At 43.5% G+C, this 25593-nt stretch overlaps 1 protein-coding gene across 2 annotated transcripts in view; it reads right to left on the bottom strand.

Annotated features, from left to right (window-relative positions):
- Positions 1–3749: 3749 nt before the first annotated feature.
- Positions 3750–25593, bottom strand: part of ITGA6 (integrin subunit alpha 6) — a 74829-nt gene continuing 52985 nt past the window's right edge. The window contains exons 12-26 of one of the 2 annotated variants that reach the window (XM_032355958.1): positions 22925–23085; positions 22625–22768; positions 20574–20689; positions 20270–20459; positions 20072–20155; positions 19896–19975; positions 19664–19741; positions 19474–19576; positions 17976–18149; positions 16325–16423; positions 15877–15987; positions 15679–15777; positions 10254–10379; positions 6925–7050; positions 4674–4786 (exon numbers count right to left, since the gene is read on the bottom strand). In XM_032355958.1, coding sequence (XP_032211849.1) covers positions 6943–7050; positions 10254–10379; positions 15679–15777; positions 15877–15987; positions 16325–16423; positions 17976–18149; positions 19474–19576; positions 19664–19741; positions 19896–19975; positions 20072–20155; positions 20270–20459; positions 20574–20689; positions 22625–22768; positions 22925–23085 — 1673 coding nt within the window. In that variant the 3' untranslated portion in view covers positions 4674–4786; positions 6925–6942. Of the gene's footprint in view, positions 4787–6924; positions 7051–10253; positions 10380–15678; positions 15778–15876; positions 15988–16324; positions 16424–17975; positions 18150–19473; positions 19577–19663; positions 19742–19895; positions 19976–20071; positions 20156–20269; positions 20460–20573; positions 20690–22624; positions 22769–22924; positions 23086–25593 lie in introns of both variants that reach the window. The other variant, XM_032355957.1, reaches the window with a different exon arrangement.

Below are 25593 nucleotides of genomic sequence, written 5' to 3'. Positions count from 1 at the left end.
TCTTGTTTCCTCTCTATACCCTTCTCCCCTCTGGCAACCACCAGTTTGTTCTCTGTTTATGTGTCCGTTTCTCCTTTGTTTGCTTTTTTATATTCTGCGTCTAAGTGAAATCACATGGCATTTGTCTTTCTCTGACTTATGTCACTTAGCATTATACCCTCTAGTTCCATCCATGTTGTCACAAATGGCAAGATCTCTTTTTATGGCTGCATAATATTCCATAGATCATGTATACCATATCTTCTTTTTCCATTCATCTAACAGTTATTAAACTACACCTGTCTCTTTCACAATGACAGGATTTTAAGATTTGAGAGAGAAAAAGCACACATGAGGGGAGGGGTAGAGGGAGAGAGAATGAAGCCCGACACGGGTCTGGATTCATGACCGTGAGATCATGACCAGAGCCAAAAACAAGCGTCAGATGCTCAAGTGACTGAGCCACCCAGGCATACCTTACAATGACAGGATCTTTTTTTTTTTAAGGTATTTTTTATTTGATAGATCACAAGTAGGCAGTGAGGCAGGCAGAGAGGGGAAGCAGGCTCCCTGCAGGGAGCCTGATGTCGGGCTCAATCTCAGGAGCCTGGGATTATGACCTGAGTCAAAGGCAGAGGCTTAACCCACTGAGCCACCCAGGTGCCCCACAATGACAGGATCTTAACACTTACACCTATCTACTGGTTGTTTCCTTATGCACTAAGCTCTGGATAATGAAAGAAGTACATGCTCTCCCTGTAGTTTGAGACTGTGAATGTTCTAGAAGTATGAATAGTAAAATTTTACCTGACCTCTGCTAACGTGGGTCTGTCACTGCTTGTTTCCCTGGAACAGTCTGAGAGATGGCTTGGGGGAGAGGGCGAAGAGTGACTGAGGCCCTTAAGCTCTGCTGACTCTACAGGAATTGCACTTGACTTCTTCACTCCGGTGTCCTCATTAACCATTCCCTGGTTGGTTGTGTGTTGTGTTTCACGTGGTCTACCCTTGCACTGTGCTAGACCAGTTTTTTCCTGATTTGTCTTCTAATTCACTTAGAGGGTTTAACCATGAATCCCTCTACAACTTTTCTTCTAGATTTCTTGGGGTCTGTTGGTTAACGTCTCTGTAGACCTGGCCTCAGCCACTGGTCTTCAGCACTTTCCCCCATCCTAACAGCGGGGCCAGATGCCTTTCAGAGTCAGCAAAACCTGTTTTTTAAAGGTACAGGAGAAAAAACACTCACGTGCCCTGTGCTCGTAAACAGGAACTAGTGGAAGAACAGAGACCTACTGGCTTTTTTGTGGTAGTTCCTGTTTTGAGATCCTTAAGTTCATTTTCTTCATCTCTTTGAACCTTGCTTTTTCCTCAGTGGTTGACCCACGATTAGACCCTACCCTCTGGTCTTAAGGAACTGCCTTCAGCCATTTACTTCATGCTATGCCTCCTGATCACAACTCTCATTACTTTGTTTTCTCAGCCTTAAGGTTGTACTTATCTGGAACCCAGGCACCTAGAGCATTTCACTCTTTTCTTCTTTAAAACAGAACAGTCTATTAACCCCAATCTGTCTTCCCACATTGTCCTCTCATGAGGTAGTATGCCAGGGGTCAGTTCTCATTACCATGTTGTCATGTAGGGTAGAAGGCTTGATCTTACCCTTACTTCCCTGGTGTGGACAATTTAAAGCATTACCACTTATATCTGCTCCACATTCCAGAACAGTCCCAGCCCCAAAGGCATGACCCTGTGTGAGACTGTGCAACCAGCAACAAAATGTCAGTGTTTGTAAATGGATCCAAGGATATTTCTCTTTATCTTCTACTGTCATTCCTAGGCATTCCTGTAGAAATTTTTAAGAGGGAGAGGAAGGGATATAATCCTATCAAGTATTGCCATGATGTCCAGTGCAGGAAACCTACACCATAGTCCAAGTACAGCCATGGGCACTTGGAACAATGACGGTGATTACAGATTGTAGTCATTAATCTGGGTAGGTCCAGGGGACTCTGAATAAAGGTTCACACTGATCTGTCATTAGAAAGTACCCATCACATTTCTTTGGGTGGTAAAACCTGTCTGATCTTCAAAGAACCAAGATTCACTATATAATACTTAATAGAAAACTATTACTTAATTTACTGGACAGATGATACATTTTACATTGGAAATTTATTTGGGACAGGGCATGCTATTTGCTTTAATATCTGAGCTCTATCTCCATGCCTTAGTTTCATTTAGATTGTGATAATCTAGCTAAAGAAGGTTCATAAAATTGCTTATAAATCTAAACAGAAAACTTTGGTGAAGAAAATATTTTCAGGTCCGTCAGTTCTACCACATCAGTCCTTGGTGATCAGTAGTGCCACAGCCAAACTGCTCTCACGTCCAAAATATCTTCTCAGAAGAGAGCAACTTTGCCACAAGAACTCTTACTCTTCGTGCCATGGTATCATTGCTAAACGACATCTCCCAATTTGTAGGGATCTCAAATAAGGCCATCTTTCAGATCAGTTGATGTCAAAAAAAAAAAAAGAACAGTAGAGCCCAAAGGAAAAAAAGAAAACCTTCAATCAAACAAAATAAAATCTCAAAAACTTGAGTTAGCCTTCATTAAATAAAAAAACAATTAGGTTATTTATAATTTTAGAGTTTCACATATATAATGCTGTGTTAATAAGCAATGAACACTTTCATAAAAAAATTTATTTCACACTTTTATACAAATATCCACAGGTATTTTCTAATCATAATTTTACAGTGCTACTTAGGATTAAAATGTATCAAATGCAAACAGACCCAGTGACTTGACTTGAGATGACATTTTTAACAATAAACACCACGATGTTCCTTGTTGGACCAGCCTTCCACCTCTTCCCTTTTAGGACATTCTTTGCTTTCTAACAAAGATCTACAGACACTTTCAAAATACCAGCTCCATGGCAACCTATAAAGCCAGTGCATTTGGTTACAAGGTACCTACCTAAGCAAGAAACCTAGATTTCAAACACTGGTATGACCTGTTTTAGAGAAACTTTTGTAAACAAAGTATCATTTGTAAAACCATCTTTGTGAATGAAAGTTCCAAAGTACAATGAGAATAATGTCCTTAGTATCTTCAGAGCATACAATTTCTGTAAAGAAAAAAAACTCCGAAGCAACAATTTGTTCCAACAAATTAGCACCTGTTTGCTATTATTCCCCATCTAACTTAACATTTTGAAGTACAGTAATTCTTAAAAATTCAGATTTCCTATCTTGTTCATTGTCTCTTGGAAGGCAGCTATGCTAACCACTATACCACCAACGCGTTCATTGTCTCTTGAATGTATAGAAATGTTTTCCTCTTCTGCCAGTTCATTTTTACAATTAAAACCATTGAAAACTGTAGTTAGCATAGTCCCAAAGTAATGTGGGGGGCTACAGATAGGGGAGGAGACAAAAACCAGAACACTGACTCACCGATTAAATGGTTCCAACATTTAAAAACATAAAAGCCGTGATGTTCTGACTTCCGGGATCAGACACTCAGTAGTCTCGCACTGGATCCGTCTGGACCCACCATAGGCACCGACCCTCTCTTTCAAGTCCTGACAGTACAGTGTGGGCGGCAGGGCTTACACCGCACCCGAGTCCAGCAAACCAACCCATTATTTCCAAGAGTTCCTGAAAGTTACAGCACAAAGGGTGCAGAAGACCTCACACAGGGCTCTAAACTCAACAATATGCGTTGTCCGAAAAGAATTGAGCATCTTACGGTTAACTCCTCTTTCTGAAACAGTTTGGGTCTGGAAGAGGGGGGGTGAGGGCTGTCAGGAAGGGAGATGTAATAACTTACAAAGGATTTTTTTTTTTTGCACGAAATTCAAACCCATGACCTCCCATGTTCTAATTCTGATTGTTCAAGGGTAAAGTGGAGAATCTTTGGCCTGTCAATGACAAAACGGTCATAAAAAAGAAAAAGAAAAAGAAAAAGAAAAAATAAATAGCATATACAAGTAAGTCTAAGGTAGCATTCAAGTCTGTTGCACCTGTGTGTGTGAGCAGGAAGGGTGAAAGCTGTATGTTACCTGGTGGGAGAAGTGTTCACACGTCAAGGAAATGGGGACAGATGGCAGGATGGCAACGCCACCTATTGCACATTGCACTGAAGGTAGCACTCTGAAGTGAAACACAGCTACCCGAGGGCACAGTCTGGTGCTGCCACTGCTCCCTTGCGGCTCTCCGGTCCTAGGGGAGGGAGGTGTGCAGAAGCAGTGCCAACCAGCGCGGCCGGCCTATCAGCACAGTGACCGTGACTGGTGCCGTCTTCAGCTATGCCAGGGGGAGGACAGGGTGGGAGCACCGCGGGGGAGGCCCTACTGGGGCCCAGGCAAGTCAGCCACACCAAAAACAAAGGCAACCCGGAAAGTTAAATTAAGGCAGTTAAAGAAAACTCCATTCCAACAGTCTTAAATTCGGCTGTGCCAGACCAGAGAGCCCCAGGCTACACGTCAGCGTCCACAGTGAAAACTGTCCAAGTTCGTACTGGGCGTAGTCTGTCTGAAATTAATATTCAGGGATCGAGCAGGCTCGCAAGTCCACTTAGATGTCGGAGTTGGGCGGGGAAGAGCAGTTTGGGTACTGGGAAGCTTTTTTTTGGGCCCTCTTAGGAGTAGCTTTCATTTTCATTCCACCTTGTGATCCACTGTTTTTTTTCAAGGTTATCAATGTATTTTTCATCTTTGATCTCCCGCTCTTCCTTCCGGATCCTCACAGCATGGTATCGGGGAACGCTATCGTCGTACCTGGAGCGTTTAAAGAATCCGCACTGATCAAAGGGAGAGAGAAGCAGAAACAAATTAAGGATTGCAGGAAAAGCAAGCACACAGAATGGGGATGTCTAAGCTTCCCGTTCAGCTATGCCTACCTCCGGACGAAGGGAAAAAAGACATGGTTTCTTTTAAGAAGGAACAAGCAGGTTGAAAAGACAACAGCCATTGGGGATAAGCGGAAGAGAAGACAGCTGTAAAACTAGAAGGAAAGTCCGTTTTTTCCATCTTGTCTTTACATTTTATAACAATGTAGTAAGCTGCCTCTTTACTAACAATTTCAGAGCTCTGGAACAGTGCTTCCATTTTTTATAATCACAATACTCTGTTAAAAAGATCTCAATTTTGGATTAGATGTTAAAGAACAATCTTTTTAAAGGCCACGAACTAAAGAATATTTTGTGTCCTTGTCTCAATAACAAAGAAATCAAATCACCCATATTTTAACAGATTACTATTCGACTATGCCAGTGTTCAAATGAGTCATTTTAAGAACTTTCTCTCCTCCGAGGCTAAGTACACATCTCTTATGAGCTATAAGATAATTTACACTGTGTGGATTTCCTGTTGTGCTTCCAAATTTAAGCCGTTTCATTAAATCATGTAGTAACCGTGTCCTATAATAAAATCAATCAGGTACTGCAAAGAACTTGAGGAAAGTATGCCATTAAATTTCAGAGCACCCCTAATATTTTTTTTGCAGAAGACATTTACACTTAAATTATTTATGAATATATATTTTATTCATTTTTTAAAAAATATTCAATCTGATCCAAAGTAGATTTTTATGGAGAACATGTCAGGAAAATTTTTAATCAAATTGAAATTTTTAAATGAATAAAATATGTTTCATGGAAAAGATGTGCTTCGATTTAAATGCAGCTAGGAGGAGCATGAGGAAGATATTTGGAATGGTTAATGTGTATCATGTAATAGGAGCAGAACATTTATTTCGAATGAGGTTATAAAAATGTCATGGGGCAAAGTAAAATTTAGATTCAGTCATCACTAAATCATTGGGAAAAATGGACCAAGAAGTTTTGTCGTAAGGCCATTTCCACATTGGACTCCTTTATTATTTTGTGCAAAAAGCCAAAATACGTGTTACAAAATGTGGCTCTTGCTTCATTTTAAAAGAGGAGGAAGTCAAGGGTGGTATGTAGAATTGAAATGGAAAGGCTGGGATTCATTGTGATAGTGTCATGGAAAGGGATTATAGGAAGAATTCCATCCCCTCGTGCCCACATAAATGGAAAAAGGAATTACCACCAATTCCTGTTTCCATGGATTTACAAACAAGGGAAGCAAAATACGAACTTAAAATCAATCAAGACCCAAAGTTGAATAAGATCTCTAGGAACATGAAACAAGGTCAAACTCCATTACAACATATTGAAACCATAACTGTCCAGAGCATTTTTATATTAGAATTTTGTATAATGAAGGTCACTTGGTAAAGAGTGATCTTCTGAAATTGGCCATCGTGTCCACCAGGTCAACACATTCATAGTTTGTTGTAGTGGTCTTTGACCCGTAGTAGATATGCAGGAAAAGGAAGTCGCATGCTTAGCGAGCATAAAACAATTTCTGAGCAACAAAAGCATTCCAAGCCTTCCCCCATCACTTTATAGCAAGATCAGAAGGGACAGTAAGGAAGCCTTCTCAAGAGAAACACAATGTTTCCAACATGCAACAGGTTAATTAGGCAGTCAACACAAGCTTCTATCTGTGGAAAATCCCAAAGTGGACAAGAAATCTGCAGTGATTTCTTATTCACCTTTGAAATTCCAAGTGGGATGCTATATACTGGGTTTACAACACATGGCAAACTGGGCTCCTAGGGAGGTCTAATGCCTCCTTTTGTGTGTACATAGAGTCCAATCATCTTAATTGCTGTGGGTGACGTTTAACAACACAAAATAACTCACCTGCAATAAAAGATTCTTTGTGCATTTCTAAAACACAAACAAAACTGAGCTTTCAAGTGAAATAAAACAAATCCAAGCAAGGCAAGCCAGTGTGGACATTTGGAAACATCTGTTAATGGGACACACACAGCAAGCTGTTGCTCTTAAAGTTAGCCACCACAACCATAGCAGGTCCCACAGCTAGCAATGAAAAAACATTGATCAATTACCACAGAAGTAGATCAATACTATGCATCAGAAGTAAGCCTCTCTTTATCAGACGGCTGAGCATGGATCTCAGCCTTGTGATAGGTGGCATCATAATGATCTTTCTTATTTCTCTTGAAGAAACCACACTATAAGGAAGCAAGGTATTTAGTCAGTTTTACAGTTTTGTGTATAAGAGAGAAACAAAAGAAAAATCTCAGATTGTAATCTGTTTTCTAGTTATAGCTTGTTACAAAGAGCCCACTTATGGATCAACCAGAAGTGAACAGCCACCAAACCGACCTGATTACCATGGGTCTCTGGTCTGATACTTAAACCGGATGACATTAATTCGCTAATTGGTTTTTCCATCTGTAACCAACATCCGGAGGACAAAAAAAATCATCCTAAAAGGAAAATCATATATCCGTCTGATTATAGCTTTGGGTGGTTTCTTCATGCAGGAGAATATGAACTCTAAAATAGGCAAAAGATTGATTTCTGCAGTTTTTCTGTGACAAAGATGATCTAGATTTAGCATAAATCCAAATAAAATAGATACGACATTTTTCTGCCTTTCACAGGAAGTTTCATGGAACAACTGCTGTGTACTTGAGGACTTTGTATTTGTGGGTAAATCGTAATATAAATTCGAATACACCATCATGAAAGAATGACAGCTGTCATGTTCCCAAATTCTAACCCACCAGGTAATCGCTAAATGGTAGGAACCTGTGCTCCTCAGGTTAGGTCACTCTCAATCATCACAGAGATGTAATTCCCCTTTTTACTATAATTTCCTTCATTCAACGAGGGAGGACTTTTTCTATTTACTTGTTTGTAAGGCTGTGGAACTACCCTTTGGAATCAGCTTGGTCAAATAAGTCTGCCCTCCTGGAAAACTCTGCTTCCTAGTCTCGCCACTCCTTAAAGTGAAAATCTAGATGTTTCGTACGGCATGGTAACTACGAACTACATGTGGGTATTTCAAAGTTAAATCAAAAACACCTGCATGGCAACAGCCACATGCCAAGTGTTCAGTAGCCACATGTGTCCTGCTGGCTAGTGCAGCTTCATAACGGCTCTGTTATCAGTTTTACCCTTTATCTTGATGTCTACTTGTGACTCCCTCCATCTAATACACAGTGACCACACCCAGCCAACTTGCAGTAACACATGCGGTCGATAGGGAACCAAGTCTCCTCGTCCTGCTTCCAGCCTGGCAGCATTCTTACCATCCACAGGCATGAGCATCCTTGTTGGTAAAATGAAGGTGACTAGACCAGCCTGAAGGAAGGACTTTCCTCTTTACCTCCAAACAAAACCCTCTGCAATATCCTAGTATTTAAAGCAGATAACATCAGGGGTGCCTGGGTGGCTCAGTCATTAAGTGCCTGCCTTCAACCCAGGTCATAATCCCGGGGTCTGGGGATCGAGTCCCCATCAGGCTCCCTGCTTTTCCCTCTCCCATGACCCCTGCTTGTATTCCCTCTCTCACTGTCTCTCTCTCTCTCTGTGTCAAATAAAGAAATAAAGCACATAACATCAGAATGACTCTGGCTGAAACGGGGATATTGGCCCTAGCTGCACCACCCTAGCTTAATCTTGGCACCTATGTGGATGTGTAAAACCCAGTTTAATGGCCACTGAACTGGAGTCCTTTCTGGCCCTTAAGCTCCATGATTTTAATACATGAAAAGGCATCATTTATTTTGAGAAAGAAGAGTATCAGTAAAGTAACAAAAGTGGTCTTCGTGTAGGGCTCATAGGAGGTTGATTAGGGTTCACTTGTGAGTTCTGGATACCTTAGAGCTACAAACAACCCATGAGATTATCTAGTCCAGTCCACTCACTAAAAATCGAAAGCAAACCAGTGCCCCAGGAAGATGAAATGATTTGCTTAAAATTATAGAGCTTGGGTGTTTTTTAATTCTCACCCCACAGCTATGTCTCATCCTCATTAAAGACTGCCAGTAGGACCTGCTCTGAAGAAGACTATCCTTGTGACCTCCTCCAGAAAGCACACAAAAGCCATCCTCAAATACTAAATTTCAAATTTAGTTTTTGATACCAGAATAATTTTCAGAGCATCTCCTATTGCTGGCTGTGCTGACCAGAGTAACCGGCTGCCTGGAGGGGATGTCAGCAGTAAAACTGGCCAGTACCCAATGCAGGGAGGAGTCTTGCAATGCAAGGAAGGAAACAGTCACCAACCTCCAAATCACACATTTGGAGAACACCAGAAAACTCACTCAGACTGGTAAAAGGCAGTTGTTTGGAAAAATAACATAGCAAAAAAATCCCCAGTATTTGAAAGTGACAGTATCTGAATCTGTCAATTATACTCTTGGATCCAAGGGAAAGGATAAAGATGGTCTAATCCTAGAGATTGTTGGTAGAGGTTTATAATCATTTAATTCAAAATCCTCTGGACCAGAGAGGTGTGGAAATCTAGAATTTTGGCATTTTAGAAAAGTAATATGCTGCATGCATAAAACTACTCTAACCAAAACATTATTAGTTTCACAGCAGAACCATTAAATAAAGGATAAAGAATACAAATAGCTTCTCTTCACATGTTGTACAGTTCTGCGGCCAAGTAAGTCATTATGAACTTTCAGCTTTCAGAGTTTTCTGCAATTTGTAGTTGTCGATAAGGGACTATGAACCTTCATTAGTCACTTAGAATAATCCAAACTCTATGGGTCATAATCTTTGCCAACAAAAGTATGCATCCATATCATACATACATTTTTATACTATAGACTGTTTATTGGCAGAAATCCAGGAGAAGATACTAATTTTACTTGCAGGACCAAATTCTAATGAAGAATATCCTATTAAACCCGGATCTTGTTTGAGAGAGGCAGTGAGGACCCCCTTGCAATGGAGTTATGAATTTCTTGCTTTTCTGTTCCTAATCTAGTTGCAGCTTTCACAAGCCCCCATGGCTACCGTGAACATTTCTTTACAAAAGTTGAAATTAACAAGAATACAAGTTCAGATTAATGTGACAGCCAACAATTTGACTTTGATTCAGAATTTTAGATAAAGAAAATGCTGAAGTGGTAACGTTTTTTAAATTGCTAAGTTATGTGATAAACACCAAAATTTATTTAAGAAACTCCTTATAATATACAAATACTTTTAAATTTCAGGTATGAGGAAATATACAGGTGTTCATCATAAAATTCTCAAGTTTGCTTCATGTTGGCAAAGTTTCATAATGAAATGTTGAGAAAAGGGAAGCAATACAAAGGAATACACAGATTGTATCAGTGTAAATTCACTCTTTTAAAAAGCAAGAGATAAAAATTAGGTTGTTAGAACTCAAATGCCAAATAGGACTTACCTTCCATAGTATAAATACTAAGAGAGCCAGCATCAGGATCCCAGCGAGGATAGCCACTAGGATAATCCACCACGGTACTCCTGAGTACTGAGCGACGGTCTTGGAGGGAAACACAGTCACACGAATCTATGGGGCATAAAAGCAAGCGCCACTGTAAGGCAAGTGAGAATACCAGGAGTTTATAGTTCCAAGTCTGCTTCCAGACACATTTTAAACAATGCAGCCTGTGGAGGAATGAGATGCCTTTCTGATGCGAGATCTTTTCCCAGAACCTGGAAAATGCTGGACTGTGTTTTGACAAAGTTATTATTATTTTTTTTTTGGTAACTCATCTTTTTTAAACTTTTGTATTGAATCAAAGTAATTGTGTAATAAAGCACTTTTTTTCATCTCCAACATTCAACAATCGTCAATATACAGCCCATCTTGCTTCATCTGTATAACCTGGCATCTTGTTGAGAACGATCATCTTCGCTTTTCGTTTTCAGTAGTGGAAATAAAGGGGCCATTTTATGTAGAATTAACCTATATTCCTCACTTGGACTTTAAAGTTGTTGTGAAAAATAAAAACAGGGACGGAGCTGTAGTGCTGATACCACGGTAACTTCCCCTTAGGATGTCTAATGAAGGACCGTCAGGCACAAGAAGACTTCCTTAAACGGCCTGGTGTGTGCTCTCCAACAGTGTATTTGGATAGAGCAAACCCTTTCAGAGGTGACTTCGAGCTGTAAACAGTAGCTGACGAGAAGCCTAAGCTCTAGATATTTGATAGTTGGCAAATATCAATTAAACAGAAGTGGTGTTTATTCAGAAATCTAAAAAGTTGCTTCTGGCAATTTGCAACAACTCGGTTCTGGGCCTTTAGTGGATTGCCATAATTCCAGGAGACTATTTTTCAAAGCTCCTGAAAGACCTGGTGTTTGCTACAAATAGGATTTCATAAGCCAATAGATTAGAGAGCTTCCAGTTTGAAGTTTCTGGTATTTCTGACTTAAGAGAATGTAAAGTGAAGGATAAACAAAAAGTGCGAGCCATTAAGTTCTGAGAAGTGGTTTCAGTCCAGTACTGTTAGTCCCGGATGCTTCCTAAAAAGGCTTCCATATCTGCCAACATTCTGCTTTGATTAACAAAAAGTCTTCACTAAAATACTTCCTTTTCTACTTATACTAGAAAACAGCCTCTCAACTCATCTGACTTTAGAATATACTCTGAAGCAAGAGAACTGCTTTTCTTGGAACATTTAAGAACAAAGAATTCTTGTCCTTTTCAGCCTGCTCTCCTGACTCCAACACCTTTATCAGCTACTGTGTTTCCTGTTATGCTCTCAGTGAGGTTTGGCCCAAACTGGCAGCCAGCCCTACCCCCAGGGAAGGGGTGCCCCATGGCTCACTTCCCCTCACCACCCTTCGCCCGACAGGCACCCCAGCTTTAAGCTAGAACAGCCCTTTCTTGAAATGACGAGGTCTAGCACAGGGGCATCCACGAAATAGGAAGAACAGTGGAAACAGTGATAAAAGAGGGCACTTGGGATCAGTAAGCCTCCCTACTGTGAAACAAAACCACTAATGAGCCAGCTCCCTATCACTTATTCTGCCTGTCTAGTAGAAGGAAGCATAGAGTATGTCCTGGGGGCAAGGGGACAACCTGGAAGGGCCATCCTCATTTTTAAGCCTAAGCTCTGTTAAACCTGGAAGTGGAGAGCAGAGAATGGTCCATGGCAGGGGAATCAGCTTTTATAATCAGACCGCATACCAGAGCCTTTCAAATGGCTGGTAATAGGGAAAATCATTCCTATAAATGGCAGCAATCCAACAGTATGGGGGGGTGGGGAAGGGGAGGACTGTGTATGGAAATCCAGCTGGGAGATCTAGCCCCAAGTCTGGCTACCATTCAAATCAGATTTGGGAGCCTTTTAGAACAACTCACTGGGCATCAAAGACAGAGGACTGAAGCCAGGGGCAGAGCCACACACTTAAAGGGCAGATGGGCTCCGCAAACCCAGGCTGGGTGTAAGGCCACACTGTAGTCCACGAAAGGCAGGAAGGCCAGTCAGCCGAGATTTTGTTTCCTGAAACTGTCAACTAAAGTTTTGTTCCTGTAGGATGGTAATTCTCCAGCAGGGACTGGGAATAAAGGGGGATGGAGCCTCAGCATAGGGTCAGGGGAGGCCAACCATGACCAACTGCCCAGAGCTCTGGGAAGCCTGGTCAGATCTTGCCACAGCAGCTGTTGTTAATGGACAGTGACAGGTTGAGGTGAGTAGCAATTACTCCAACTCCAAAAACAATGGGGGGGGGTGCCTAGATTTAAAATCTAGGCATTTCCATAGGGATGACCTATGCATGTGAACCTCATCCGTCATGTGCCCATGAAGGGGAATGGGGCCAAAGGTCTGCTGATGAGTCAGTGCGATCGTGAGTGAGCAGGGCTTACCCCTCATTCACTTGCTCGCTGCCAGAATTGTTGCCCTGAATCACTCTAACGTCATACCCTCTATTCTTACTGCACATCAGTGTAAGAAATCACTCTGTGAAGGTATTTTCATGTCTTTCACAAAACTATGTTAAAGACCTCATTCCCTTAGTGAGTGTTCCTCATATCAGAAACTCATCTTATAAAAGGATCCATATCTCAAATTCTCCACATTTAGAGCCAAAAGAAGAAAATCACATTTCCCTAAAGAATGCTGTGTTTTTTACCTACCATATTTTCTCATCTCTGGCATCCAGGAAACAGATACTCTTTCCAACTTCCTTAGGAATGAAGTGGGGGATATAGAAATACAACTAATAAACAATTCGTTCCTCGGCTCAATTCAACAATTATCTCCTGGTTCACCGTGAATCATGAAAATTCTTAACAGTTCACAAGGCAAATCTTATTACTTTTGCTTCTCTATCATTCATGCAGTGTGTCCTTAGTAAGTGCTTATAAACCAGATGGATTTCACTGGTGCTAAAATTTAACCATTTTATCTGGTTTAGTTAGGAGACCAGTTCTATTGGACTTTGTTCTAACAATGTACTAAAATGTTCATATTAAGAAGTGAACACAAAACTCTTAAAATTGTTGGGTTATAAAGGAAACAAAAAGGTTTTTTTTTTCCTTCTCTTTTAAAGCCAGGAGTAGAGTAAGAGCAAGGGGAAGTTTTAATATGAAGACCAAAAGATAAGGCTGAATAACCCCACCTCCTCGCTTCTCTCTCCAAAGAAAGATGATCTTTGGGCTGGAAAGGACAGAGGAACCAAGATAAAGACAGAACTGAAACCCCAAATAAGTGAGGGAATAAGAAAGGAAAGCACTGTAACACTTGAATCAAGCTTAAATCTTTAGGCCCAGAAAAAGTACACTTTAAAATACTGAAGAAACCTATAGGGAGAACATGGGAGCTGTTGTCACTCAGAAATCAGTCAATAGAAGAGGTGCCAGAAGACTAGAGGCAAGAAAATGTCTCTCTCTTCAAAATAAATGCACTCTAGATACAAGACATTAATCCACTCACGTACCTACCAATTATTAAACCAGGGAGGATCACAGCAGGGATCCCAACTCCCATGAGCAGGCATGAGTTCTCCAAGCCCCAACATGAAAGGCCCAAGAGAGCCTCACTTTCCTGTGTGACCCAGCCGCTAGACTGGTTACCAGCACCCCAGTTCCATCATCTTCCAGCCAACAAGAGCACCCGAGGAGGACTTAGGAGCCCACCGTCTGGTTTCCCCTCCACATGTCTGCCAGTCCTGTGACCCTGAAGGAGAGATAACCTTCCTTGGATTGTTTTCTCATCTGAATTTGAGATCTGGGGACTTACAGAGTTGAGAACAGGAGCCCTGAAACCAGATGGGTTTACAGGTTTCCATACAGGACCGCACTGGCATCCCCCGCTGTGCCTGCTTCCTTTTTTGGAAAATGAGTCCATCTACCTCGTCATTCTGAGGTTTACAGGACTACACACAGATAAAACGTCCAGTAAACTGCAGACCTTTTATTAAGGTGCTATTAATGTCTGTCCCTTCCTGTCCCTTCCCTCACGAGAGTGTGGTGTTCTTCCAACTCTTAAATACCCAGTGATTCTCCAGGTTGTCGGTTTCAAGTTACAGAATGCTATGACCACTGCCTAGGTCAGAGGGGCAGAGAAGAGCTTCTCAGGGAGGCTCTGGCTTGGGTGACGATCCCTTATGATGCCTTATTGGTAAGAGGCGGGGAGGTGGGCCGGAGTAGCAGGCAGAGAGCATCTAAGGCTAGGGTAACCAGATGTATGGTTAAGTCTGGAACGGTCCTGATTTTTTAACCCTTGTCCCAGCATCCCGCCCAGGTTAGCATTTGCTCCAGACAAATGTCTTCGGGTGTGAATGATATACTTGAACAGCCAGGGATCGCTGTCTTCAGAAGCCAGTGCTCAGGAGGCTCACTGCGCTTTCGGCCGGCTCAATGTCCGAAGCCAGAACCCATCCATAGGCACATCAGGAGATCAGCTGGAGAATAGTAAGTGACCACCTTTCTCTCCATTCAGTCTCTTTTACAAAACATTCTGGCACATGACATGCAGGCATTAGATCTCAAGAGCATGACACAAGGCCCTTTGGGCTCCACACCCCCTCCCCCCAAACAAGGAACCCTTCCCAGTGTGCCCCCACCACCACTGCTCCCAGTTCTGCTCAGTATTTTCTAAACTGCCTGGATGAGGACAGAGAAGCTGTGCTTCCCAGCTTTGAAAATGATAAAGCTCGTAGCAGAAGAAAGCTCAGAGAGGTCAAATGGTCAAGACTCAGCACTACTTTGTGAACTGAAACAATGGGCCACAAACAATCCACCTAAAATGTGAGGTTTACATTTAAAGGCATGCATTTAGAATTTTTTAAAAATTGCTCAAGGATGGGATATGGGAGCTATCTCTTGACAACACATCCTGTTGAAAACACTTGCAAATTTCAGCAGAACAGAAACACAGCTGCTGGAAGTACAAACACAATCTCCTGTGTACACTGGAGAAACCCAGTCTTAGGCTGACTGAGAGCAGTGTGGGGCCACTGTGTCTGGAGGGAAGGACCTCAGGGCGAGCCAAACTAGGCAGATCATGCATCCGTGCTCTGCCCCCCCAGGAGTAACACTGCCCGACTAGGGCCAGCCCAGGAAGGAAAGCACCTGGCCTGACGGGTACCTGAAAGGCTGGAGGCTTTGCTCTGAACAGAATGAGAGACCCATCCCAGGGCCATGCCAGTTTCCTTCCGTTATTCCAAAGGCTACTATGTGGCTGAGAAAGAGAACTTATTTGGGGCTTATCCCAGGGGGCATAACCAGGGACTGACTTTGTAAGATTCAAGCCTGGGTTCATATAGGAAGAGATCTTTTCTACTAACTATAGCTGGCCACACATGCCATGAGCCTGCTGGGCTCTGAGCCATGTGAAGGTGGGGAAGCCGCTCACCTGAGTGCCTGCGTTTGGCAGCTTGATGTTCTCGGCGGCGGCGGCCACATCGATGGAAGCCCGCACGAGAATGTCCAAGTAGTTCATTTTGGAATATTCCTGTTCGGAGACAAAGTTAGCAAATGCGTCAAGGAAGTGAGAAACGTTCTACAAAATGGCAAATGATTTCCAGGGGACAGCCTCGTGGCAGGGCCGAACCTCTAGAAACGTGCTGTTCCATAACCTTGAGCGCAGAACAACAGAAGCCTTGCTGTCCAGCCCTCGCAGCGGGCAGCTGATGTTCACGCAGTTCACGTTCGTGCTGCAGTTCTGGAGAGAAAAGGATGTAGTTAAAACCCAACAGACTGGGGGCCCAGGTGGCTCAGTTGTTAAGTGCCTGACTTCGGCTCAGGTCATGATCCCAGGGGTTCTGGGATCGAGCCCCGCATCGGGCTCCCTGCTTACCAGGGAGACTGCTTCTCCCTCTCCCACTCCCCCTGCTTGTGTTCCCTCTCTTGCTGTGTCTCTGTCAAATAAATAAAATCTTTAAAAATTAAAATAAAACAAAAAATTAAAATAATAAAATAAAATCCAACAGTGTTGGCAGGGGAAGACCTTCCTGCCACCGTCTTGTCCAATTGAATCACGGCTATTGAAAAATACTTACAAGGGTTTGATATTTTCTTTCAGCAAATAACGAAAATTTTCGGCTATCATCTATCTGTTTTTCAGCAATTTCCCGTTTCCTTCTTGAGTTGTGAGACTCCTGAAAAGAAATTATATCCAAAACAGTTCTACTGAATGTAACGGTCACCACTGCCTAGACCTCTTGGGCACCTCTCCCAAATGATGCCAAATTCACATCATCAACAATTAATATCTCCCCATCTCCTGTCACCAAAGCCGCAGAAATAAGTGTAAAATCTACAAATGTTCCAATCTCCTTGCAAGTTCATTGACTGAAGTAGTTTATTTTCACTCCGACTTTTAAAACTCAGGCGAAGAGAAAGCACACTTTCTTTGCTCTTCTGTCTCCTCACCAAACTGAGCAGCCTGAGATCAGGCATCAAATCTCATCCCTATGTCCCTAGCGCCCAGCTTGGTAACTGACGCATGGTAAAAAGTCAGCACATCTTGAATAAATAAATGACACCAACAAACAGAAAAAAGCAAAAGAACTGGTATGTGACTTATTCAAAGTAGAGTCCTGAAAATTAATCCACATAAGGAGTTTTAAGATAGCATTTTCCTTAAGATGGATTAAGAATCATGGACCATCTTGTTTTTCAGTTGATGAACAGAAGATCCTTCTAGAAGCTGCCAACAGTGAACACGGAGCACACCATCACTTAAACAGAGGAGCTCCCTCACTGCGATCTACTGAAAGTCAGCCCTCAACACGAGGATTAAAACCAGAAGAGAAGAAACAGATACACGGTAATGAAGCAGATGGTCACACTGGAGCATATGATAAACCAGGACTGTCAGCATGCAGCAGCACATGCAGTTACAAGTATAGGCTTTGAAAACAAAGCAGAGCTCGGACACAGAATCAGCCTCATAACTGCTGAGGGAGTCTTAAAACATTAATCTCTCTGAATCTCTCTTCTCTCATCTGTGAAATGGTAGGGATAAGAAAAAATACCTCAAAGGACTATCAAGGGGATGAAATGAGAAAAAGCAAATAAAATGTTTATTTTAGCATAGTGCCTGAGACACAATCAACACTTATAAATATTTACTATTTTAAAAAACAAGAATGAGGGACACCTGGGTGGCTCAGTCAGTAAAGCATCTGCCTTTGGCTCAGGTCATGATCCTGGGGCCCTGGGATCGAGCCCCATGTTGGCTCCCTGCTCAGCGGGTAGTGTGCTTCTCCTGCTCCCTCTGTGTACTTGCTCTCTCCCTCCCTCTCATAAATAAATCTTTTAAAAAAATAAATAAGAATGAAAGCTTTGAAGGTCTCTTGCTAACGTGCCAATCTCTTCTATAATGAGTTTGGTTCTATGGGGGGTGAACACTGACTGGCCCACCCCAGACGCATATCCCAGTTCTGTTTATAGGTTATACTGGGTCCAAAACTCCAGAAAACATCATTTCCTTCAACAAGCCCTGGGTCAGACTGATGTGCCATCATGGCAGCTGATCAGCAGAAATCCTCAGCCTGACTTGGTTATTCAACTATGACAGAAGATGTGACACCAGAGAAGAAGTCAGCACACCACTATGTCACTTTTCCTCGGGAAATTAAGGATGTTCCCCCACAGGAGTTCGCTTTCCTTATATTTGCTACAGAGATGCAGGGTAAATCGATGTACCTTTAGGTTCAGGAAGTTTATTTCACTTCGTGGCTCACAAGCGATCTTTTCCAATCCTTTGGATTCTACTTTCACCAAATAAAGCAACCATTTGCCGTTGCTAATTTCTTTTGGCCACTGGATGTTCAAGGTTGCCGTGCCAAGGTTTTTAAGAGGTTTCCCCAAGTTAATTACCTGTAAGAAAATAACACATATTATATCCCCGTGTAAGTCTCTCAATCTAAAATTAAATAGCCGCTCCTGCAGCCAGGGAGAAAAAGCATGACCCTACGATGAAAAGTACAGGCTCCAGAGCTGGACTGCAGAGAGCCTGGCGCCCACAGCAGAGATGCAGGACTAGGAAAGGTCAGAGATGGAGGACTGCTCCTTCGACCCGGCAACTCCTGTGAGCAAGAGAATCTGCCTTGTTCGATATGCCATGCTCCCGACCCGGAAGGTGGCAGGGGTCTGCGAGTCGCTCTATAATCTCCTGGGCCCTGTAGAGGAGTGTGGCCTGTGGCGGCGCGCCAGCAACCTGCTTCTAGGAAGCCCCTCCTTATGCCAAAATGAAGCCACCTCAGTCCGCTACCACAAGGGAGGGCAGGGTATGGTGGTTGGGTAGCAACTGAGAGTGGGAATAAAACCATTACAAAGGCCATGAATCAGGATTCAAGCCGGGAACAGAGCAGCTTCCTAGGCAGAAGCCAAATGAGGAGTGAGCTCTGTGTGGGGGGCAGGACCGCTGTGGCACCCAGGGCCGCCGGTGGCAGCCACACCCATGCAGGCGTCCTCACCTCTGCCACCACCACCTATCCCAGCTGTGTCTACAATGCTGAGAGACACCCCAAGCAGAACTCAGCCCCCCATCCTGCTGGAGTCAGGGGTGGGTGCATTCTTGCCATCTCAGACACAGCCACTGGGCTGTCTTGGCTGATTTGAGCCACGCAGACCCAAACCCACAGATGAGTCACAAGCCCCCTCCGCACCATGCCCTCATGTTCACCCAACTGGACTGAGAGTCACTGTGATTCTTGCTTAGAAATGCTTCCTCACCGGCACCGGGCTTGTAAAATGTGAAGGAACATTAACCACACGCCGTAAGAGAGAGGACCTCACAACGGAAGAAAGAAATCCCAACACAGTCTAAAGCCAGATATCAACTATTTTGAGATTTGTGTGTTACAGACAGACTCTGGGGAGAGAGAGGGGCGGGGTATTCCTTTGTCCCTACATCGCTTATACACAAAAACTAAACTGGATTTTGAACAAGTCCCATGTCGAATGATAGTTGTGTTCTCCATTCTGAAGGACAAAATTCTACTGTAAGCCGGTATGTGATATAAACATTGGTGAACTCACTTTTAACTGAGGATTTATCATGCTTATTTTTATTAATGTTGCTATGACATATTAAAGCTACATATCCACATTTACTAAAATTACATTACATATATTAACATATACAGTAGATGTTCACCTTTGATATATAGAATAAAAAAGACTAACTGCTGAAACTTACCCTGAACTCATACTCTATTAAACTTCCCACCTCGTCTTCAGACTTCATTGCTTGCTCACCAACAACTGTACCTCCAAAATACACCTGGGAAGGTTTGGCAACTCTGTTAAATTAAAAAACACCAGTTTTAGTGAGGATTGTAAACGGTTCTTTTAAACACTGATTTGTTATGCTAAACACAAACACTTACCCAGAGACCGATAAAAGCAGTTCAATAACCACTTTTGCTGTAGCTGTAATTGAAGCCAAATTATCTTGATTGCTTGTTCTGAAAATGAAAAGGAAACAATAGGGTTTCATTTTAACAGTCAGTTTTCTCATTACAATTACACTCCTTTTATGAGTCAGAAGCACAGCCAATTCATTGACGGGCTGTGTTTTCATGAAATAATTCTGAATGGAAAGGTTGAAGCAATTCTTACGTTTCCAGCTTCAGATTAATATCCAGATCCGTGGTGTCAAAGGTAACCTCGGTTGTGCTTAAAATCAAATAGAAAGTCACCTGAAAAACAGAAACAGGCATTAACACAGACCAAGCGTGTTGACCCTGTAATGGCACCCAACACAGCACGGTGTGGGATGGGAAGGCATCACCTACACTGGAATTTCTTTTGAAAGGATTTCCAAGCTCACAGTCCGCTTGTGAGCCATTTTGATTGGCAACACAACTCAGCTGCTTCTCCTGTAACAGAAAAACAGATTACCCTCCGATTGCTTGCCCCCCCACCCCAAAGCCTGAATCCCCTCCATCCCCCGGGCTGGCTTGTTTGCTCCCAGCGGCTGTGAAACCACTTACAGGGAAAGCCCGCAGTTCTCGGTATGCTGAGTAAGTCAGAGTGTCGGGGAAAGTGGCCACAAGCTTTGCTTCGTGAGCGTCGTCTCCGTCTTTTGCAGGGTCCCTCGGATCGGAAGGGCTGTTGGTCACGGTTATTTCCAAAGCAATGTCCTTCTGGTCTTTTAGAACTAGTTCTGGTACACCTTTTTGACTATAAAACACACACACATACGCACAAAAACAAAAATGACAAAGACCTCAGGATGTTTTCAGTAACCCAGTGCAAAGCCAGTCATTTTTGCCAGGATGACAGAGTGACTCTTACATTGGTAAGTAAGAAAATTTGTCTTGATTTCCTTCTCGGGTACAAAACTTGTATTCTAGTTTAAGGTTGCTGTTACATACATTGTCGTCTCCACATCCCTCTTTTAAGAAGTGCACCTGTAGGAGAACAAAACCATTGTTGTTTTGTGTTGGAGATTAATTATTTTTAATTTTTAATTTTTTTTATTTAAATTTTTTTTTTTAAAGATTTTATTTTTCAGAGACAGAGAGAGCGCGAGCGAGCACAGGCAGACAGAGAGGCAGGCAGAGGCAGAGGGAGAAGCAGGCTCCCTGCCGAGCAAGGAGCCCAATGTGGGACTCGATCCCAGGACCCTGGGATCATGACCCGAGCCGAAGGCAGCTGCCTAACCAACTGAGCCACCCAGGCGTCCCTATTTTTAATTTTTTAATGTAAATTCAAATTAAGTGACATATAATGTATTATTTGTCTCAGAAGTACAGGTCTGTGATTCATCAGTCTTACAGAACACCCAGTGCTCCTTACATCACGTGCCCTCCTTAATGTCCATCACCCAGTTACTCGATCCCTCCACCCACCATCCCTCCAGCAACTGTCAGTTTGTTTCTGAAGATTAGAGTCTCTTAGGGTTTGTCTCTCTCTGGTGAAAACAAAACCATCACAATTCTTGCCGTTGGGGACTGCGACAGTGACTGGCTGTTTCCATACACCCCTGTCCCTGTGCAAAAATTACCATAGCAGAAGCTTCAAATATACTCAGCCGTGCAGCCAGTGCCTTTAAGGGAATTGTCTTTTAACTCTGTCCTTGAACAGAGCAGTGCTGTAAGAACACGCTGACCAGGCCCCCAAGGTGTAGTGACGAGCGTGAGCCCCACAGCCACACAGCTCCGCCTTCCAAACCCGGCTCTGCCGCGCACTTAGCCGTGGGGCTCTGGGCAAGTCACCTAACCTTTCAGACTCCAAGGGACGTCCCTGGTGATATGTGGATGCCACCAGCCGACTTTATAGGGATAATGTAAGAAGTGCCAGTAGTAGTGATGATGCTACCTAACATGTGTGATTACTTATTTTAACTCCCTTAATCCTCACAACAGACCATGAGGATACGGTTATGGGCTCTGTTGAACAGAAGAGGAAGCAGTCTAAGGTGAAGAAAACAAATGGCACAGCGCTAATGGGTGCTTCACAATCACACTGATCAATAAATAGCTGCTTGCTATTTATGTTCCTTGCTTGTTGTGTTCAACATGACTACAGAGCTGGGAACACCCACAACAAACAGTCATGTGAGAAGCAGTAACATCCAAAGTCTATGAAAAAGTATGTAAAAGTACAAGGAACTACACTTTGTGACGATAAAGACAGTGTGCAGACTGAGGCGCCATGTCCTAGGCCTGAAGCAGTAAGTACTCGCTTCTGAGAGGCTTTGTCGGGGGCCATCAGAACCAAGAGCCACAGAGTAGACACTCTGGCACCGACTGGATTTTGACGGCAGGTACACCATGCCAAATCCAGACACCACAGCTCCCCCACCCTTTCTCATGCCTCAGCCACCTTAAATACCAGCAAATAGGTACCCCCCGTAGGAGGCATACAGCAGGGCATGTCACAGAAATGGTCTTCCTAAGACTACACAGGCTACATTAGCCACGAAGTGACTATTTCATGGCCTTGTTGAATTTCATATTCCTTGATTTTAACATCTGGACTAACAAGTTTATTTTCTACATTTTAATGTTCTCAATGGTAAAATGCACTGTATTTTTCTCCATACGGCCACAGGGGAAACTGGATGTGAGAATGAGTTCTGCCAGTTATAGTCGCAGTAAGCCGCAGCAGCCAAAAGTTATTAAGAACAATACTCTGGCTCTACACTGTATTCCACATGTTTCTATATTCACTGTTAAGCTGGGAAACCAATCTCAAACAAACTTTGCGTATATTAAAAAGCTTACTTGATACAAAGGAATGGACTTTAAAACGCAAATCACTAGTCCTCCCCCTTCAAAGACACATGATATAGCAGCATAATACAGCAGAAGCTTTGGCAACACCCAAGTCAGAAAACTTACATCTCTGTGAACCGTCTTGGGTTCGTTTGAATTCAGAATGGGAAGAACTTCCGGAAGCGAATTCACTCTCCTCCGCGTGTTTGGCTCTTGGATCTCTACCGAAGCGCTTATGGGAATGGGACGCAGTTTATCTCGGATATTTTCCTGAAAAGTGTGCAGAGTATGGTATCAACACTCCTGGGGAGCTCCCAACAGTCCTGAATGAGAGGTCGCTGGTGTCAGGCTCAGAGATCTCCCTAGGCCACCACAGAACCCAGCTCAGTCCCCTGTAACAACCGGCCTGAGCAGGGCCGCCCTCACCTGGAGCCAGAGGGTCTCCTCCATGCACGCCTTCTGCTTCTGCCTGGTCAAAGTGAGCTCTTCAGTATACTTGGCCTCAGAGCCTTGGTTTCGAAAGTGAACTCTTGATGACAGCCCAGATTTCCTTCTCTCCTTTTCAGCCTCGAGCGTGCCCAAAATGGCTAGATACAATGAACAAAAGCCTCTGAACTCAGAGTATATCCACATACAGTTCAGCTGTAAGGACAGTGAGTTCCCTTCGATGTTATTTTAATCCCTCATAGAATATGTCTCCCACTGCCCTTCTTGCTGATCACATTTCCCGGTAATGTACATTTTGCCTACGTTACGGCCTTTCAGATCAAGCGGTCCTTTCCTGCTCGCAGCTGTCAAGAGTTTGTGAGGTTAAATTTCCATTGGGCCACCTGGGGGAGCCCAAGAATAAGTCAGAACCTCTGAGCGGCATCCAAGGATTTCTGGCTCCACATCAGGCACTCGGGGCACTAAAGAGAACGGACACGCAGCACTCCTGAAAGGCCTGCACTGACTCGCATCCAGCAGGCTGTCCCTGACGGGGCCCCACACCTGGAGAGCAGGGCAGCTTCTCCTCGCATCTGCTGGGCACTGAGAACCTCAAGCCCCAGCCAGACCTACTTAACCAGAATCTGCATTTTAACAGGACCATCAGGTGGGTCTTAGACCCATTAAAGTTTAAGAAGCACAGATAACGGACAGTTGTCTGAAACGGGAATAATACATAGGGGAGATAGAGAAGTCTTTTGACAACAGGCGGAGACTTCTCACTTAAAAGAACTGAAAGGTAAAACATATTCCTTTTCAAGGCTAGAGGACCCATTTGCCAGCTACCATGTCTCCCACACCAAAGTTTCTGACCTCCAAAGGCCTAGAAGACACCTCCTGTTCTTGATTACTTCTACTAACGGAGCTCGGAGGCAAGCCAGGATTTGGATGATCAAAATCTCATTTCTTGGCTTTAGAATGCATTCTTTGCTGGATGTAGTTACTATGTTTCTTTCTGGGGTAACATTGAAATTACTGACATTCATTCATCAATCACTCACTAACCACTAGAAGGGGAAGTAAACCAAAGTGCATATAGGGCCAGAGAAGGCAGCTACAAGGGGAAAAAAAAATCTTCTCCAGAAAACACAGAAAATGAACCACCCATGTTCTAATATTCACGGTGGAGTTCAAAAGAGGCCTTAAAGAGCATCTATTTTAACACCCTCTTCTTGCAGGTGAGGAATGGATGCCCACAGAGCTAGAGGCCTGGCCCAAGGGTCACACAGCGAGGGACTGGGGCGGCACCAGCTTCAAAGTCTGTCACAAACACACAAGACAACTGCTTTACGAAGCCTCTTTGGATGTCCAGGTTTCCACTTCCTCCGGGCGTCTGCTTGGGTCACTCTCTTCCTCCGCCAGCAGGGCCCTGGCCCTCTCTACCTCCTCCCGACTGCCTAACTCACTCCTCCTTCAGATCCCAGTGTAGACATCACTTCCTCAGGGGGACGCCGCTGACTTCTCCGGAGGGGATCGGACAGTATTCTACTTCCCCACTCACTACACTTAGCCACTGGGACTGCCCGACCATCATCCCCAGGCAAAGGTGTGGACGGGGACTCCATCAGTCTGCTCGCCACCATGTTCCCCGGCAACCGGACAACGCCTGCCATAAGTATGATTTTAGAACAGCTGAATGGAAATGGGAGGGATTGCACCACACCCACATACCGACCCGTGCACGGAGAGACATGCACACAGACCACAGAATGTTATCCTTACGCCAAAACAACAGCTACAGCAAGACCAAAATTTAGAAACACTGACAGTTTCAATAGTAATTTCTGCCAAATGGAATGTGCCTCCATTTTAGCCTTGTAGCCTTGACATCATCCATTTATCAATGACCTGTTAACTCCACAGTGAACCCGACCAAGGCTCAGTGCTGAGTGCCCCTCATGGCAAAAGCAGGGGAGGGTGTGGGTGTGTTAAAACCGTTTATCTACCAAGCCCACTCTAACCTTCCCTGACCCCCCACACAGTTCACGTTATCTTAAAATACTTGCAGGCTGCCTTTGCTGACCTTTCAAGGGGCAAACCAGAATACTCATTAAGGCTCAATTATAAATATCTGTCTGTAGGCAACACCACAACCAAGGACCACCGAGTTAAAAGGGCCTGATCAAACAATAAGCTCACATTCTCAGACACCGGGAACGGATTTTAGATGGATTCACTTATGCAGCTGGGTGGAAGTCCTACCTGATGTAGAATTTCCCAGTGCTGGGGAAGTCAATACAGGCAAGGAAATACAGGGTCCCTCTAAATGTCTTCACAGAAAAAAGTTCTATTCGTGATAGGCCATCAGTAAACACTCGGATAACGGAGTTGTTAAACCCTTGGTTAATGGTGTAGCTACTGAACATGAAATTAATACACAGGGCATCAAATGCTACGTGAAAGCTAGAACAACGTCTGTAATTTTATGGAAATGATTGATGTAGGGGAAGACAAGGACGGCTCTGATGAGATTTCATCACATCTACGGTCAGAGTGGTGTGGGTAAATGACTCATAGAATAAAATGTTTCCCCATTTCCTCTCCTCACCTAGTCAAAGAATCACAATTTCTCCTTGTCCCTCTAGTCTACTTGAAACACAATGGTCAAA

Source organism: Mustela erminea, chromosome 8 (assembly GCF_009829155.1).
Source record: "Mustela erminea isolate mMusErm1 chromosome 8, mMusErm1.Pri, whole genome shotgun sequence".
Classification (NCBI taxonomy): Eukaryota; Metazoa; Chordata; class Mammalia; order Carnivora; family Mustelidae; genus Mustela; species Mustela erminea.
Note: the sequence above shows the minus strand (reverse complement) of the source record. Positions and strands in the feature narration are given on the sequence as shown.